We start from the raw sequence: 19,240 nt of genomic DNA on the forward strand, positions 1-19,240 counted from the left end.
AAGCCTTGTCTCCAGTTTCCCCTTAATCTTCATATTTTTAACTTAAAAAAAAACCCTAGAAATTTGATTACCACTCTTATGAATTCCTTTTAAAGCAATTTAATGAATAACAGATCTTTTGTGCAAGTAGCAAACCACAGAGGACAGTTTTGCTGGCTGATAAAAATCTCTCTGAAACACTCATAAAAATACACCCTTCAAGGCAAACTCTGATTTTTTTAGGTATGGAAACAGTATTAAACCTTAAAAATATGGGTATGTTTGATATACACCCTAACTTACTGCAAATGCTTTTATTTGAACCACGATTAAAGTTTGTAAATTCTACCTATTTATCTACTATGTCAAAGTTGAATAAACTAGAAGGCCAGGAGGCCAAAAAAAAAAAAAAAAAAAAAAAAGAAAGAAAAAGAAAAAAGAAAAAGAAAAGAAAAGATAAAACCTAGAGCCAATGAGAAAAAGACGCAACCTACTTTGAGTGAAACAAGGTTGTTGAATTACTTCCCCACCGGTCAGTTACTATTAAAGTAACCAAAACTTGTTAAGGATTGTTTCGTTTTGTTGAGGGTAGAAAGAGGTACCCCAAGTAAAAAATGTTTCACCAGTCACTCTATTGGGAAGATGCTGCTGCTGCTGTCTGCAGGAATGTTTTTGAGACTGCTCAAAAATACCAGAAACAAACAACAAGCAAACAAAACAAAAAACCAACCGTACCACAAATGTTTCCCAGGACACATAAGAGTCAAATACTTAAATACAAAGAGAGATCGTCTTAGCAAAAATTATTGTGAGTTGATACAGTGTTCCTACTGTGCTGAATATCACTCAGAAAAAACGGGTGGGGGGGCACTATTTCCAAAAGCAGGTTTATATGTGAAATATATATGCTATATGCTCATTTGGATATACTTATCTTGGGTTCATCGAACTTATCTTGGGTTCATTCTCGGACTGTGCTAAGGCCACGTTTTCTTTACAGGTGCTATTAAACACTGTTCAGAGAGAAGAGATAAACTATCTGATAACTTGAGACGGACACACGTGGGAAACTAAATAGAGTATGTCGTCATCACCATTAATCAATTTCTCTAACTGATCAAGCATAAACAAACCAGTCCAGGGGAGCAAGTTCTGGAGCCCCGAGTTGTATTTCCACCACTGAAAAGGATCCTGGGTCTGAGATCTCAGCCAGGAAGCCTGAAAAGCACGTGTCCTACTCTGGGTTTGGGGAACTTCCCAGGAAGCAGTTGTTCCGAGTAAAACTCCATCACCCTCTGCCTGCCCAGCGCAGGGAAAGGGAAAGCAGTACGAGCTCGAGTGGGAAAGCTCTGCGCCCCGGGGGGAAGACCCAGGGAGGCGGCAGCCCTCCAGGGTCCGGCCGCGGCCCCAGCCAGGCTCACCTCTGCGGCTGGGATGTTGACCACGCCGGTGGAGCGCCGCTTCTCCCGCAGCTTCCTCTTCTCGATCTGTCCCTTGCCTTTCCTGGCGCTGGGGCCCGAGCTCTTGCCCTTCTCCGGGGCGCCGTCCCGCTCCTCCTCGTCGCCCCGGGCCGGCGCTGCCCCCGAAGCGGCGGCGGTGGGGGCGGCGGGGGACTCGTCCTCGGGCCGCCGGGAGCCCGGGGCCGCGCGGCTCAGCGGCGCGGGGCCCACCGCGCAGTTCACGCCCCCCGGACCGGGGGCGGCAGGTGCGGCGGCGCCGCCCGGGAGGTTGTTGTTGAGCTCGTTGGCCGCCGCGGCGGCCGAGGTGCCCAGAGACCCCGGAGGGAGCTTCCCGGCCGCGTCGCCGGTGCCCCCGCCGGGCGCGGGGGGGTTCTGCTTGGCGCGCATCTTCTCGCGCTTCGCCTTCCACTCCTCCAGGAAGTCTGTGGTGCTGCCGCCGCCGCCGCCGCCGGTCCGGTAGCCACCGGTCGCCATATTCCCAGTGGGGCCAGCCGGCCGGGCTCTCACCTCAGGCCGCCCGCCCCGGCTCCGGCCGCCGCCGCTTCCTTCCCGCCGCCCGGAGGAGGCGAGGGAACGACCCCCGGGCGCGGGGGTGGCCGCGGCTCCCCCAGGGACCGGCCGGTCTGCGGGGAAACACAAAAGGGGGCGGGGAAGGGAAGCGTCAGGTCCTCGCCCGGCCTGAGGGTCTGCCCCGCGGCCGCGCCCCTCAGAGCGCACCCCACGCCCGGAGAGCGCGCCCACTCAGCGCCGCCGGCAAGGAGCCGCCGAGTCCCCACCCTGCAAAGTTTCTCCAACGCACCTACACGGCGGGTCCGGACGATCGCCGCCCCCGAGGGGAGGAGAGAGGCGCTGTCCCCACCCCCGGCCCGCCCGCCCCATCCCCGCCGGAGTCCGCGCCTGCGGCGGTCGAGGGGCCCGGGCCGGACCCCGCCACCTGTTGGCCCGTCGCATCTCCGGCCCCTCGCTCCGGTGCGGGGCCCCCGCCACCGACACCCTCATTCCCCGGGCGAGGCGCGGAGCCCCCTCACCGGCTCGCGGAGAGGTGGGACGCGTCCCGACCCAGCTGTCCAGACAAGTCCGGGAGGGACGGGTAAGCGCGTGGAGCGCGGGCGGCCCCTTACCTGAGAGGAGTTGAGGGGACGAGGAGCGGGGCTGGGAGCGGGCGCCCAGGTGAGCCGCAGCGCCCGCGCGGAAAGTGCCGAGGCCAACTCGCCGTCCCGAGCCCGCGGCTCTCCCCGGCTGGGAGGGAGGGAATGAGGGAGGGGAGGGAGGGGAGCCGAGCGGCGCCGAAGCGCGGGCGGAAAGGACCGAGACGGCGCGCGAGGGGCGCGGCGCGCGGCGGGGGGGCTGCGCCCGCCGACGCCCCGCCCCCGGCGCTCAGGTGCGCGGCTCCGCGTCCTGCCCGCCGCCGCTGCCGGCCCCGCGCCCGCCGATGGGACCGCACATTCCTGGGCTCGCAGCCTCGCGGTGTCCGGCCTCTCGGCGCCTCCGACTCCGGGGCGGGAACGGCCCTCCACGCCCTTCTCCCCGCGCCTCTTCTCCGCCTCCCCAGTCTCCCACCACTCTTCCTTTTAAGTACAAGACATATTCTTCCAGGGAAAATCTCGAATGCTGCTGGCTGAGGGGGAAAGTGCAATCGACTGGTGATGATTCAGGGCCTGACTAGCCAAGATGGGAAAACGCTCGCGAGTCACTTTTCCTCGTCGCTGCCCCCTTTTCGGATGCTCTAGGGTAGCAGGCAGGAAACTAGAAAGAACTGAAACCCAAGACCCTCCTTATGAGTCTGTTGGTCTCAGGTGAAAGGGTCGGCTGAAAGGAGGGGCTTAATTGTCAGTGAATAGTCAAGGCTTTACTATTTCTTAGGCTCGCAGGAGAAAATGTAAAACTCACTTTGACAATTGGCGATCCCAGTCGTATTTGGAGTTTCCTCTTAACTCTGTCTCGATACCTCCTCTTTACAGATAGTGGTAGCAGCAAAGTTCCCTACCAAAGTCCTAAAGCTGCACAGACGCTGATTTGATGTGAGCTGAGCGATTATTGTCGCAATTTTTCTATCTTTAACATGCCATAGGGTAAATCTTATCTTCAGATACAAGTCATCTCAGATTTCTGGATCAGGGCTGGATGGACAGCCACCGTCAGGCATCTGAGGAGACAGATCTCAAGGTATCCAAGTAATGCCAGGGCACATCATTGTCAGAGGGTACAAATGCCAGGTTACCATTTTGTAAGAAGTAGGCGAGCCCTGAGTCACATTCTTACCTAACATAAATCTTTCTTCCTACTTAGTACCTGTCTTGCCCAGGTGGCACCTGGTGGATGAGCAGTCAGCGTGTGCCTGCACAGGAATGAGAAAAGGAGAAAGTGTTTCACAAGCAATTTATTTATCAGAGGGGAAAGTCACTCAGTTCTGGTCTTTGGTCTGGTTGCTGGGGTGAACATGTGGATAACCCAGAGAGAGCTCTGGAAAAATCTTTAGAAAATTAAAGGCTTTCCTTGGGAATCGGTTTAAAAGGCTGAGCCTAGCTGCTACCAACCTGGGTGCGCCACCTGAAACTCCTCATTAATGATTCATTACTTTGTTTTCTGAGTTTTAAGGGGGGAGAGGGAGGGCTGGGCATTAAACAGATTAACATGAATATGCTTTGTAACTTACCAGAGGATTTTCTCTTGGAGGGACTGCAGGATGTGGAAAGAGGATATCATGTGCCTGAATACAAAATATAAATAGCTGAGTGATCTTGGGCATGTTGTTTAAATTCTCTGAAACTCGGCTTTTGTTACTATAAAACCAGTAATAACAGCATATGTTTTTGAGTTGTTCATAAGAACTGGCAGTTAATAAGAATTTCCTTGGTTCAAGGAAAGCACCCAGTAAATATAGTCTCTTTAATTCGTAGGACATTATAAATAGAGTCCTGGGTCTCTAAGAAGGGGAGAGGGGCAGACAAAAAATATAAGGTCCTAAATATACAATATTAACTTGAAAACAATAGACTTTGAATGAACTAGGGTAACACTTATGACACATAATTTATCACTCCATCTCTTAGACCAGTTCTCTTAGTATTAATAGGTGCTGAGTCAGGAATGTTGGCTACTACTGACTTGTGTGACTTTGGGCAAGTTGCTTAACTTCTGTGCCTCTGTTTACTTACATATAAAATGGGGATAATAATACTTCCTACTCTGTGAGAGGGTTGTGAAAGTGCCTGAGATCCTTAGATAAAAGGTAGGATGTGAGTACCAGGGTAGTTATTATTAGTCTATAAAGTGCCCTAGGAACCATGGATGAAAGAGATTATTGAGGTACAAAGCAGTGTGTATTATCGTTATCGTTTATTATACCTTCTGTCTTTACCTTACCATTCTCAATATTCCCAAAGATACATTTCACAGCCAGATGGCTGCCAACATTGCATCAAGATATTTAGCTGAGTCACTCCTAAATTGCCATGTTTACATGTCATCAATCTTTGTGTATAGTGTTCTGATGAAATAAGCCTCAAAGACTCAGAGCTTGGTTTCTCAACTACAGCATTACTGACATTTGGGAGTGGATAATTCTTTGGGTAGGGGGGCATTGTTCCATCTATTATAGGATGTTTAGCAGCATCCTTGGCTTCTAGTTACCTACCAGTAGCTGTCCCCCACCCCTAGTTTTGAATTTGCCAAGTATTTCCTGGAGGGCAAAATCTTCCCCAGTTGAGAACTTCTGAGCAAGCCTAAAATAGCTAATTTTGGTGTTACACTTGTCCTTAATAATAAAGGAGAAATATGGTGATACTAAGAAAACAAATAAAAAGATTCATTTTAACAAGGGCTTAATTTCCAGAATATATAAACAGCTCATACACCTTAATAAAAAATTTTTAAAAACCCAATCTAAAAATGGGCAGAAGACCTAAACAAGCAGTCCTCCAATGAAGACATACAAATTGCCAATAAGGACATGGAAAATATGCTCAATATCACTAATCATCAGAGAAATGCAAATCAAAACTACAATGAGGTATCACTTCACACTAGTCAGAGTGGCCGTTATTCAAAAGTCCACAAATGATAAATGCTGAGTGGTGAGCGTGTGAAGAAAAGGAAACCTTCCTACACTGTTGGTGGGAATGTAGTTTGGTGCAGCCATTATGGAAAACAGTATGAAGATTCCTCAAAAGGCTTAAAATAGACTTGCTGTATGATCCAGCAATCCCACTCCTGGGCATATATCCAGAGGAACCTTAATTCAAAAAGATACATGCACCACAATGTTCATAGCAGCACTATTTACAATAGCCAAGACATGGAACAACCTAAATATCCATTGACAGATGACTGGATAAAGAAGCTGAGGTATATTTATACAATGGAATACTATTGAACCATAAATAATAAAATAATACCATTTGCAGTAACATGGAGGGACCGGGAGATTGTCAGTCTAGGTGAAATAAGCCAGAAAGAGAAAGACAAATACCATATGACATCACTTATATGTGGAATCTAAAAAAAAAAAAAAAAAAGACAAACTTATTTACAAAATAGAAAGACTCACAGACATAGAAAACAAACTTGTGGTTAACAGATGGGGAAAGTGGTGGGAAGAGATAAATTGGGAGTTTGAGATTTACAGATACTCACATATATAAAATAGATAAACAAGTTCATACTATATAGCATAGGGAACTATATTCAGTATCTTGTAGTAACTTATACTGAAAAGGAATATGAAAATGAATATATGTATGTTCATGTGTGACTGAAGCATTGTGTGATACACCAGAAATGGACACAACATTGTAAACTGACTATACTTCAATAAAAAATATATATATATATTTAAAAAAAGGTTCATTTCAATATGTCAGAATGAAACTGATTCTAAATGTTGTCTTACTTAATGTCTTCCAGGTATAATGTGGTACAGCCTATTTGTATATGTTGAAATAATTAATATGATATTGAGAAGTGATTTGCCTTCAATGCAAATATTTCTGGGACATATGCAATTCACCCTCTAAAATTAAAATAATACCTGTACATAGTCTTAATGGTTAAATACTTCAGTTCTATAAGGATCAAAGCAAAAGACAGCAATCCCCTACCTAACCTTCCCACTCTCAAAATCCTACCCAGAACTTTGAACTCTTATAACTGTTTCTGCTAATATAGATCTTCCTATTTATTTTTTAATGCCCTCACTTGCTAGCTTCTACCTGGTTTCTCCATTTTCGTACATTCTTTATTGACTTCTTGATACAGAGGAAGAAAATTTAGTTTTCTTATCCTTGAACTTACACATACACCTTTCATATTCTTAAATTCTTGCTATATTTATATTGCAATTTTTTACTGAATAAACATTTCACGTTTATAGTTATGACTTCGCAAATGTTCACAACTGAGCCATGCAGTGTACTACGATTGTTTTCCTTTTTATTAACACCTTTTTTCTTGTTGCACAATTATTTTTTTCCTACAGTTAAAACATGCCTTTCTTTCTTTTTTTTTTTTTTAATCATTGGCTTCTTTTTCTATATATCTTTCACAGATTTACACCCAAACTTCCTCCTCTCAATGCAGTTAATTGTGTCAGATGATCTGTTCCTTCTGTCTCTTTAGCTTGGAGATATGTCTTCTAAAGCCCTTCATCCGCTGCTCTGGTCTGGACTGACTTTAAGATTCATTGCTACATGGTCAACCTAGGACTATGCTTCCCTAACAACCTGGGAATCATCTCCTGTGCAGACTCCTTGTTTCCTGAATCCCACACTGTCCTCTTTCTTTTCTCCTCACATTAGGGGAGTACTTCTGTATCCTCTGGAAATGGGATTACACATTCTTGGAGAACTTATGTGTAAGCAAACGTTTTTAATGTATCTGCACAATGGTTAACAGTTTGGTGAGGCATAGAACTCTAGGTTGGAAATCATTTTCCTTTATAATTTTGAAGATAGCACCATATTGTCTTTAGGTTTACAGAGTTGTAGGTGAGAAACCCCATGTCATTCTGACTCCTTTGTATTTTCTCTCTGGAAGTTTTTGGAACTTCTTACCCAGATCTTCTGAAATATCTTGAAGATTTGTCCTGATTTTTTTTTTTTTCATTATTATGTTAGGCACTCAGTGGGTCCTTTAAATCTGCCACTGCCCTTCAGGTGGGAAATGTCCTCATCTTATACCTTTGGTAACTCTTCCCTGTTTTCTCTGTTTTCTCTTTCTGGAATTCTTGTTAAATAGATTTTGAACTTCTAAGAGTTTTCCCATAAATGTCTAATTTTTTCCCTCCTAGTTTCCATCTCTTGACATGTTATTCTACTTTCAGTGAAACTTCCTCTATCTGATTTGCCAATCTTTCTTTTGAATTGTTTTGTATCTGCCACCATTTTTCAGTATTCTCTTAGCCTCTGTATGTCCTTCTTCCATTTTATTGTGTTCTTGTGTCAGATTCATCATCTTTTTTCTCCCTGAGGAAATTAATTTAACTTTTCTTCAGCTAGTCGTGCACTGTGTCTCTCACGTATATGTTGCCTTTTTCCTCTTTGTTTTAGCCTTCATCTTTCATGCCAGAGGATTTCCTCGTGACTCTGCTGTTCATTTTTAAGACTGAAACTTTGAAGAGCTGATTGGATGCTTTTCTGTGAAAAGGCAGAGCTTGTTGACTACTGGTCCCCGTTTAGGGGGCTGGGGTGTGGATCTAGACCTTTTTTGGAGGCATGTGTCAACTGTCAAGAGTATCTACAGGGCTATTCTCTTGGCCAGATCAGTTTCCCTGAGAGAAACTCTGTTTCTGCCTGTTGCCAGTTGTCAACAGTTTCAAGTGCAGAGCAGAGTAAGCAGACTAGGGGAGTCTCCTTCCTCAATATGCAGGTTTCACTCCGTCCCTATGGTGTGCTCAAATTCAGTACATTTTAATTCAACAACTCCGAAGAACCTTCCAGTCCCCTGCCGGGATCAGGAGAAACAGCCTCCTTGCTACTGGGCCTTACCGGAAGCACTTGAGAATTGAGAATTGAGACTCTAACTGTCCCTTATGCAGATTTTCAACTAATCTTTCTGTTTTCACCACCATTCTTTCCTCTCTCTCAGAAGCTTATGCTGCTGCCTCTGATTTATGAGCTTTCTTCACGACAGAAAGGATTCCTTCTTGCTGGCGTTGCCCCTTGCAGGTGGTTAGAACTCACCTTTCTCTTCTCTGCTAACATCTATCTGTTTTTCATCTTCCTTATCTTCCACAATTTTGTTCTTATTTCCCACCCTCTTTTTTTGTTACTGGTTTATCACCTTACTTTTGTTTTAGCGAAGTTACTTGAGGGAATAAACACGTGCGTTCAATCGCTTATGTTTAACAGGAGGTCTGATCTATCCATTTTGCAGATTTCCAGATACCCTGACATCTAATCTGGGATGAAGAGACCCCTGCCTCTGATTTCCCCCTCACTAAATTACAGCATAAGCCCCTATTGATTGATACTATTAGAAAGAGCTCTGTGAAATGTGTTGTATTTTCTGTAGGCTGTTTAAGAAAATGTGGCCCATTACATTACATAATATTCCCAGGAAAAAATGCCTGACATTCATATTAAGAATTGCTGGGGGGAGGGTATAGCTCAAACGGTACTGCGCATGCTTAGCATACACAATCCCCAATACTTTCTCTAAAAATAAATAAGTAACCTAATCACCTCCCCCCTACAAAAAAATACAAAATAAATACAAAATTTTTAAAAAGAATTGTATTTCCCTTGTGTTACTATTTTTTTTTTAACCGTAGTAAAACTACGTGTTTTATAGCTTAGCGAGTTTCCCTTTTTAAATTGACTACCGGTAATCTTAGGCCAGATTTATGGCCTATTCAGGAAAAATCTTATTCTTTTGTGGTGCCTGAAGCTTATAAAACTTAGGGGACCTTCTTTAAGAAAAAGAATAGGTGAGGGGAGGGTATAGCTCAAGTGGTAGAGCACATGCTTAGCATGTATGAGGTCCTGGGTTCAATCCCCAGTACCTCCATCAAAAAACTAAATAAATAGATGAACCTAATTACCTCCTCCCTGCAAAGAAAAAAAAAAAAAAAAAAGAAGAAGAAGAAAAAGAAAAAGAATAGATAAAAAAATAAATATTTAGAATGAACATGAAATTTTAAAAAATTATATATTGTAACAAATTGAAAAATACCATAAACATCACAATAATCCAGAAAAACAACCTGAATTTTTTATTAATTTACTCTCTGACATATTTCCATAATACTACTTAATCTGGATTTTTATATTGATTTTATTATTTATGGATGCATAAGATATCTAACTTCATACACAGATGTAGCCTCCATTTGTAGTACAAATATATAGATTTGTGCACCATAAACACAGGAACTCTGGTAAATTCTATTCCATATATGCTCGTCAGAAAGGAAAATAGCCTATTGGGCATGTATAATTTTATACCTTGAATTACAGAATATATTCTTGATAGGAGAGAACGTCTGATTTGACTAGACATCAATGAAAACAGATTCCTCTGCTGATTTCCCACACCTGATGACTGGAAGAATCTCCCACAGCCTGGATTTAATGCTGTCAGACCTGCCCTGTCCAGAAGCAGCAACCTCCTTGTTGTGTCATCAACCACCCTCCCAGTCACTCCAATTTACTAAGGACCTTAGCCCCTGGCTGACTGTCTTCTTCTCGTATTTATGTCAGTTCTTAGTGATAACATATACAAAATAATCTATTCAATCTTTTGGCATCTCAGATACTTGAGCTCCTCCCTTCCAATAACCATTTCCTCTTTACCCTTCTTTAGCCAGGCATTCCCAGACTCAGGCTCTTTGTCATCACCAGTCAATGCATCTCCAAACTCAAATGCATGACCATAGTCCGAACTGGGCAGCCCACACTGTCTGACAACCATACAGGTCTTAGAAGGCTTGCTCTCCAGTGCTGCAAACAGACTAGTTCACATAGTCCCTTAAACCTCCAGAATCTCCTCATCTCACCCTCACTCTCTGCCTTCTTACTTGTAGATGAAGTTCTCGACTCCTTTCAGAGCAGTCCTATCATCTGTATCTTTCCCCTTTCTAGGACTTGGCTCCTACAATGACACTCTCCTCTTGTGTATAATTAATTTCTTCCTTATTAAATCATTCTGTTCAACATACAAATGAGCTCTAGTAATCCCCTCTGTATTCGTTTTCTATTTACCACGGTAACAAATTTCCACACTCCTAGCATCTTAAACAACATAACTTTGTCATCTTACAGGTCTGTAGATAGACGTTCTACATGGATGGGTCTTACTGGGTTAAAATGAAGGAACCGGCAGGGCTGCATTCCTTTCTGGAGGCTCTCTGGAAGAATCCATTTCCTTGCCCTTTCCAGCTTCAAGAGGCCACACACATTCCTTGGCTCTTGGTGCTTTTCCCCCATCTTCGAAGCCAGCAGGGCCTGGGTCTCTCTGTGCCTTTCTTCCATAGTCACATACCCCTATGATTCTCTCTGTTGCCTCTTTTCCACTTTTAAGGAGACTGTGATTATATTGGGACCACCTGGATAATCCTGGATACTCTGTTTACAAGTCAGCTGCTTAGCAACCTTAATTCTATCTTCAATATTAATTCTCTTTTGCCAGGTAACTAATATTGACAGGTTTCAGAGATTAGGGCCTGGAACTCTTTGGGGCCATTATTCGGACTACTACACCCTCCTAAAGAAAAAAACTTTCCTTGACTCTAGAGTCTAATCTGGTCAGTGTCCTGTTTCTCTGTTCTCATTCACAGTCCAAATTCCTGGAAGAGTTATCTTTACTCACTGTTGCAGCCTTTTGGGACTGAGCCACTAATCTGTGGGGTCTGTGCTAACTCTGGCTAGTTAGTGTCATCAGTGAATTGTAAGACTTTCAGTTGGTGTCCAGAGAGTAGGAGAATTGGTTAGTGTGGGACAACAGCACACATATTTGTTGTCGGATATGTTGAGAGTAAAGGAACAGAGTGTTTGCCCTTTCACCTGGTTAAGATGAAGATGTGATTTCCTGACAGCCCAGCAATTACATTCCGAGAGAAACTCTGACGTGTACACAGGGACACGTGGACAGAAATGTTCATTGCAACACTAAGTGTAACAGCGAAGAAAATGGAAAAACTACTTGCAGTTAGCAGGAGAGTGGATATATAAATTATAGTTTATTAGTACAATAGAACATTTATAGCCCTCAGAAACATCATCTAAAACCAGTTTCAAATGGATATGTAAAGTATGATACTACTCATATAAATTTCTAAAAGGTACAATTATATATATATATATATATATATATATATATTTACAGATACTTATTTTTGTAATATAAGCACAAATACCTCAAATTCAGCACATTAGTTACTTCTGAGAATAGATGGAGGGAAAAGGTACAGGAGCTGTAATGTTGTTATTTATGTTTCATTTCTTCAAAAAGAGATCTAAGACAAATGTTGCAAGACATTAACATTTGTTAAATCTCAGTAGGGGGCTACCTAGGCTATTTGTTATATTATTTTCTGTACTTTTGTATGTTTGAAATACACTACAATTTAAAGCAAATTTTAAATGAAAATGCCTGGGCTTGTATAAATAGTTTCATAAGAAAAGGCTTGATTTTTAAAGTCTGAAAATTTAACACAATTGAATTGCCCAACATGTCTTGGGGCACAACCTTAAAATATCCCCCCTTTTTTGGCCAAGCAAAAGAGGACACAAAGTTATAGAAAACTTAATGAAGCCACGTACCTTGGACATATCTGAAATGGTTTATGGCGTGGGGCAAAGAAGAAAACGGGAGCCATGCTAATTTCAAAAGGCACAATTTCCTTGAGCATCACTGATTTTTCTTTTAGTATCTGGAAACAGATCCTTACACTGGCTCCTAAACCACTTTCCTTCAAAACAGGCAAGAACTGGATGAAACTACTGCCTCTCGCTGTAATCAGCTCTTTGATTATCACTCTTCATCTGCACACTGAAGAACTATTCCAATTTTTCTGATCCCCTTTTGAAGACTTGACAAGCCCTTATCATTTTCCAAATAGTGAAAACATGTCTTTGTCCAGGAAAACTTTGTGTGGACGGAACGTTTTGGTTCTCTGGGCACAGGTGGAGAACCTGAGCTCGCTAACACATTTGGTTGGGCTGCTTTGCTGAAGACACTCCATGCGTTGTCATGACCCATTGCTCTCAGCATCAAATAGACTGGGGCTGTGCCAGCAGTTCTGAAAGGAGTCTTGTCTATGGCTGTGAATGTCGATGACTTTTATACAGCCTGGTCCTGATTTCAATCTTTTCAAGAAATTTTGACTAGAAAATTGGTCGGAGTAGGAAGCTGACTTCCCAAAGAACACATCTTCAAGTATGTGATTGAACTTGATGCATAAGTCATATGTGTGCTCAGTAGAGCGGGACAGAGAGACGGAGAGAAAGGAAGTGAGAGGGAGAAAGCCTTCTCAGAACAGTTTAACTGGGAGGTGCTCATTCCTGGTTTTGTTACATCATAGGTGTCTTTGACCATGAGAATAAGGTAAATCTTTTGATGCAAGGTCCTACACAGAGCATTATGGATGCTGCTAAAAGAAACCCCACCAACTCTTACAGCTCAGCCGCCTTGTTGGGAAGGGATGAGAGAATGCAAACAACAATGTAAACTTTCCAATGAGGAGGAAGGACTTTCTGCGGTGTGAAGCCCACAGAGAAAGTCTTGTTAGTTTCTCTGCAAGCAGAAATCTTCCATACCTGCAAACACCATAACATTCTTTTGAATGTTACTTCTGCTTACATGACTTTAAAATTGAAACATGAATTAATCATCCTTTTTGGTCCACAGAAAGCTTCAGTGATATACATCTCACCCAAGATGGTTCCATTGATTTACAACGATGAGGAGGAATGAATTCAACTCAGTCTTGATATATGTCTTTTGACCTATTTTAAGCCCATATTTTGAGAACTTTTTGCCATATTAAAAAAAAAAAAAAGAAATTAAATGGGGGACATAGATGACATAACCCAACCTCTTATTCAAATCAAAAGCAACCTTTCACTGGAATTTACTATTGAATAAAGTTGAGGTTGCCTTTCATTTTATAGACACTTGGATTTAATTCAAATTAATGAAAAGAACATTTTGCATACTAACATTTATAGCAGTTATTTACTGTTTATGACAAGCTAGGCACTGTGCTGTCACTTCAGATACAGTGTCTAACTGAACCATTTAAGCAGTCCCGTGAGGGGAGCACTAATATTACTTCCCTTTAGCAGATCAGAAAATTGAGAGAGACTGTGTGACTTGTCCAGTGCCACACAGTTAGTATGTGATAAAGCCAAATATTTCAGCACATATCTGTCTGATTCCAGAGCTCATCCTTATATGTCAAAGGAATTAATTTTCAATGCAATAAAATAAGCAATTCGAACACTCAGTTTCTGTGCATTTTTCTGTGAAAGATTTGTTTTGATCTTCTCAGAATATTACGGCTTCATAATCAGTGCTTCTTAGGGCGAAAAACAACTGGACTAGATAAGCCACATGACATGGGCTCCCTGAGAAGCCCCTTCCCTCTCTGTCTTTGCATCACTGTATGTGACACACAGCAGGTGCTCTGTATACAAATATCTGTCAAACAGCACACAGGCGGGATGGCTGTCCTAAGGTTGCCCTGGAAGTATGCTGACTGTCTCCCAGGGCTTTACTTGGGAGGTGGGGACGGTTTGGGGTGGGGAATATTCCCTGGCGTCTGTACCACAGCCAGCCTTTGATCCTCAGCTTTGCAGATTCAGAACTCTGATTTTATCAGCAGTTAAAGAGCTTATTAATGTCTCAGGGACACAGTCACATTACTGTAGCCCACTTGCCCTGGCTACATTTGTCTCAGGACCAAAGAACTCAATTTATAATGAAAAGTATGAAGGTCAGAAACACAGGAATGTTAAAGTCATCATGAACAGTGTGTATCCTCCAAGAAGGCAGACCTACATGGGAGTGGAAGCATAACTGGAAGCTTCCTTGGTAAATATGGAAAATGAGCAAGAGGGGTTGATTTGAGGAATCCAGTGCGTACTGGCTTCTGCTAAGAGAGCCTGAGACATTTATCTTAAAAATAAGGAGAGTCCTGCCAAGCCGCACAGAACAGAATGGCTCTCCCCAGGACCTTTGCATTCCGATTCTTGTTTGCTAAGGGGCTGCTGACTCTGCTGCTGATGGACACATTCTTCCTTTGTATATGCTAATGACGTTCCTCTGGTTACGGTCCTGAATGATTGGTCAGACCTCTTTCAGGTGAATTTGCATATCGCTGCAAGATCCATTTAGCCAATTTTTTTAAAAGTTTAATTCCCCAAAGGCAGTTTTATTGGTGGGCATTCTACTCTAACTTCAGTGTATAAAGACCAGCATTTTCTAAGGCCATTCCATAGCGGGGTAGTCCCTTCATCTTCCAACAGAGATTGCTCCTCCTAATTTTAAAGTCAGTATATAAGCTCCGTGAAGAAAAGGATTAGAGTCATTTACTCAATGAACATTTTAGGGGTGTGTCTATTGGGTGTCAGGCTTGTTCCATGCAAATTACTCTTTAAGCAATAGGGTACAAAGGTGAAAGACACCAAAAGAGTATTTATATTATAAGACTTATAAACAAAATGATGGTACTTTATTTTAAATAGAAATGAGAACCAGTCACTGTGCGAGCACAGACTACAGAGAGATGGCTTCACCAGAAGGAATGGAAGATTTTTTTTAAAGTAGACAACAGAGGGCATTCCAATAGATGGAACCACTTATGCAAAGGTACAGAAACAAAGTGCTGCCTGGGAACGGGGGAGGTGGTGGCCCTGGATGGAAGGCTGGGAGTGGAGGCAAATGTGGGCTGGAGGGGACGCAGGCACAGGGATGAGGCTCCTTGAGTTCAGGGTCAAAGGCACAGGAGACCTTCCCACCTTCCCTGTTGCCCCTGGAATACTCACCTCTCCATGTTTGTCACTTGTGCCTCTGGCTATTAATTCTCTGTCACCTTCAGAAGCTTCTGCTTTCCTCAGGTCATTCTTTAGATCAGTAGATTTTTTTAAAAAATATTTTTATTGAAGTATAGTCAGTTTACAATGTTGTGTCAATTTGTGGTGTACAGCACAATACTTCAGTCATATAGGAACATACATATATTCATTTTCATGTTCTTTTTAACCATGTTACTACAAAATATTGAATATAGTTCCCTGTGCTTTACAGTATAAACTTGTTTATTTATTTTATATATAGTAGTTAGTATCTGTAAATCTCGAACTCCCAATTTATCCCTTCCCATCCCCTTCCCCACTGGCAACCATAAGTTTGTTTTCTATGTCTGTGAGTCTGTTTCTGTTTTGTAAATAAATTTGTTTGTCTTTTTTTTTTAGATTCCACATACAAATGATACCATATGGCATTTTTCTTTCTCTTTCTGGCTTACTTCACTTAGAATGACATTCTCCAGGTCCATCCATGTTACTGCAAATGACATTATTTTATTATTTTTATGGCCGAATAGTATTCCATTGTATAAATATACCACAACTTCTTTATTCAGTCATCTGTTGATGGACATTTAGGTTGTTTCCATGTCTTCGCTATTGTTAAATCAGCAGTTATAAAAATTGAGTTTTTTCTTTTTTCTTTTTTTGGTGGCTGGAAATAAATAGGTTTATTTATTTATTTATTCTTAGAGGGTCCTGAGGATTGAACCCAGAACCTCACACATGCTAAACATGCGCTCTACCACTGGAGCTGTACCCTCCCCTGAGCCACACCGTTCTGCTCCCCTGCTCCCCGGGACAACATCTGGTACCAGCTTCCTGCATATCCTTCCAGAAAGTCTCTGCATTGTCAAGTACACACATGTGTGTATACACACAGGCATTTATAGATAATTTTTCTATACAAAGAACAGAATACTACTGCATCTTGCTTTCTTCACTTTAAAATAGATTTTGGAGATCTTTCCATTTTTATTTATTCTTTTATTCTTTCACTTGACAAGTATTTATGGCGTGCCTACTGTATGTCAGGCATACTTAGGTGGTGAGGATTGTAGCAATGGGCAGAATAGGTAAAATCTCTGTCTTCATGGAACTTATATTCTAGTAGAAGTGGTACAGGAAAGCAGACAAAACCCAAATAAACAATGAAATATATACAGTATGCCAGATGGTGATACGTACTATGGGGAAAAATAAAGCGGCATCCTGGGAGGGCAGAGGTGGGAGAGTGGCCGCAGTGGTTACAGAAGAGATGGAGACAGAGAGATCCTGTTTCTTCTTGGTCCAGAAGCACTCTATCAGATGAATATACCATAATTTGTTTAATCAGTCCCCTACTGATAGAAATTTACCTTGTTTCTAATATTTTGCTGTTAGAAGGATGCAATTTTTGCCCACATGCCATTTGACACATCCAAGAGTATATGTGCAGCTTAAATTCCTAAAAGAGGACTTGCCATTTCAAAGAGTCTGTGCAGTTTTAATTTTATGAGATATTGCCAAATTCCTCTCCGAAGAGTACCAGTTTACTGACCTTTCAGCAATGAAAGAGAGGGCCCTGTCTTCAACAACACTGTGTGTGGTCAAGATTCATGATGCTTGCCTATCTGATAAGTAAACCATGAAATCTTATAAGTCTAATTTGCATTCACTTTTTATGACTGAAGTTGAGTGTCTTCCCACTGTTTAAAGGCCATTTTTATATCTTGTAAACTGTCTATTTATATCCTTTGCCAGATTTTCTATTATGTATGTGAGGTGGGGGAGGGGGCTGGTTGTTTTGTTTTCTTTCATTTCTAACTTGTGGAAACTCTTTTCAGTAAAGAATTTATATCCTGTTTGGGATGTGAGTAGCAAATATTTAACCCAATTTGTCATTTCTCTTTTGACTGTGTTGATAATAAATGGCTTTTGTGATACAGAACATTTTTATTATTATGCAGTCCAATTAAACCATCTTTTTAATGGCTTCAAAAACTATTATTCTTTTTAACTTCCCGTGTTTTCTTCTAGTATTTTTACAGTTTGTTTCTTAACATTTAAATATTTGGAATTCATTCTGTATAAAGTGTAAGGCATGGCTCCAATTATGTTTCTTTCCTGACTCATGACCCAGTTGCCCCAACACTATTTATAGAATAATTCCTCTTTTCTCCATGATTTAAAAAAATCCCACTTTTTCACATGCCAAATTCCAATAAGCATTTGGGTCCAGCTTGGATTTTCCAATCAACTTCATAAATTTGACTGTTCATTTGTTCAACAAATGTACATTATATGTGTCAGGCACTAATCTATACATGCATCAGTGCCTATTTTAAAATGTTTTAGCTTATAAAATATGTTTTACTGTCTGATAGAAAAATGCATCTCATTTATCTTTTTCTTTCTTTTTTTTTAGACTTTTTAGGGCTATTTTTATTTGCTTGTTTTCCATTTGAACCTTAGAATCAGTTTTCTAGTTCCAAAATAAAGCATCTTTTTATTGGGATTACCCCAAAATTTATGGATTAATTTTTGGAAATTGACATCTTTTGTCATGCTGAAATTTCCTGAACAAGAGCATGGGATGTCATTTGATATATCTTTTCTCGTGTCCCTTGGTAGTTTTCTTTTTCTACAGATAAATCCTTCCCATGTTCTATACATTTTACCTTTTCTTTTGATTTTTGTCTTCTAACTGTTATATAAGTCTTAAGTTTCCATATACTAACTCTGAATTCTCTTATTGTTTCTAGTAGTTTTTCATTTGATTCCCTTGAGTTTTCTTGGTAAACACTCATACCATCATCAAATAATGATGATTTTGCTTCACTTTTTCCAATTTTTAATTTTTATTCATTTCTGTTACCTAATTATGTTGGTTAAATAATAGTGGTGATAAAGAAGATCCTTAACTTACTCCTGATATTAATAGGAATACTACTCTTTGTCATAGCTAGAAGCAGCAATCTCCATTCAGTAGCTTTAATCATAAAAACCTGAGGTACTTAATAGAGATCAAACTTTTTGAAAGAGAAGAGACTTATACAAAGTTTCTTTCTAGTGATGAGCGTTTATCATAAGACTATTTAGAGAAATGAAGAAGATAAGAAACAGTAATGGTCTCGTCACTAATTGCTCGTTGTTTCACTCTTCTTTTGTTTTGTTTTGTTTTGTTATCCCAACACTATTCTAACAATTTTACACATACAAGATTGTCTGAAATTAATCTCCTTAAAGTTTACAGGCTTGACACAGAGGCAAAATGCCCCCAAAGGAAACTCAGTTGATAGGAGTTTCAGTGTCTTGCTCTGAAATTGCTCATTCTTTAAGGGATGTACAAGAGGAGAAGTAAAGTACCAAATAAAAAGAATACAAAGGGAGTATGAGATCCAAATAATCTAGTAGTACAATAACTCATCAGCCTCTAATTAGCTAAAACTTGACCTTAATTTAGAGGCTATTTCTTTTTTTTCTAAAACATGCAAAAATTTGGCACCTGCTTGTCTAATCTATCAATACTCAAGCTTTCCTGCCTAGAAAAATTGCTTTTAGATTGTGCAAAGGCATTCACCTTTGTTTTCCACAATGCCTTAAATGTAACAGATGTTTAAAAGGATCCGTTGAAAGTGTGTTAGGTAATTAGTGCACCTTGTGTGGTTTTATATTAGCGATGTGTTGCAATGTCTCCTGAACAAAGGAAAGGCTTTAGTTAGTCTGAATATGCATCAGCTTTTAAAAAGATGATGATTGTAGATAGTTTCAAAATGTTACATTACTAGAAAACTA

The 19,240-nt window shown here is 41.3% G+C and overlaps 1 protein-coding gene and 1 long non-coding RNA gene across 2 annotated transcripts in view; one reads left to right on the top strand and one right to left on the bottom strand.

The window, feature by feature from the left end:
• PAWR (pro-apoptotic WT1 regulator) overlaps positions 1–2,183 on the bottom strand; it is a 95,403-nt gene extending 93,220 nt beyond the window's left edge. Inside the window, exon 1 of the mRNA XM_031463089.2 lies at positions 1,401–2,183. Within this exon, the coding sequence (XP_031318949.2) occupies positions 1,401–1,913 (513 nt within the window). The 5' untranslated portion in view covers positions 1,914–2,183. The remainder of the gene's footprint in view (positions 1–1,400) is intronic.
• Positions 2,184–2,374: 191 nt separating this feature from the next.
• On the top strand, positions 2,375–17,459 carry LOC135322528 (uncharacterized). Its single transcript, XR_010383140.1, has 3 exons — positions 2,375–2,529; positions 15,122–15,245; positions 16,157–17,459. It is a non-coding gene; the product is annotated as an uncharacterized LOC135322528 (long non-coding RNA).
• The last annotated feature ends 1,781 nt before the right edge of the window (positions 17,460–19,240 follow it).

The sequence above is a fragment of the Camelus dromedarius genome, chromosome 11 (genome assembly GCF_036321535.1).
Source record: "Camelus dromedarius isolate mCamDro1 chromosome 11, mCamDro1.pat, whole genome shotgun sequence".
In the NCBI taxonomy this organism is placed as follows: Eukaryota; Metazoa; Chordata; class Mammalia; order Artiodactyla; family Camelidae; genus Camelus; species Camelus dromedarius.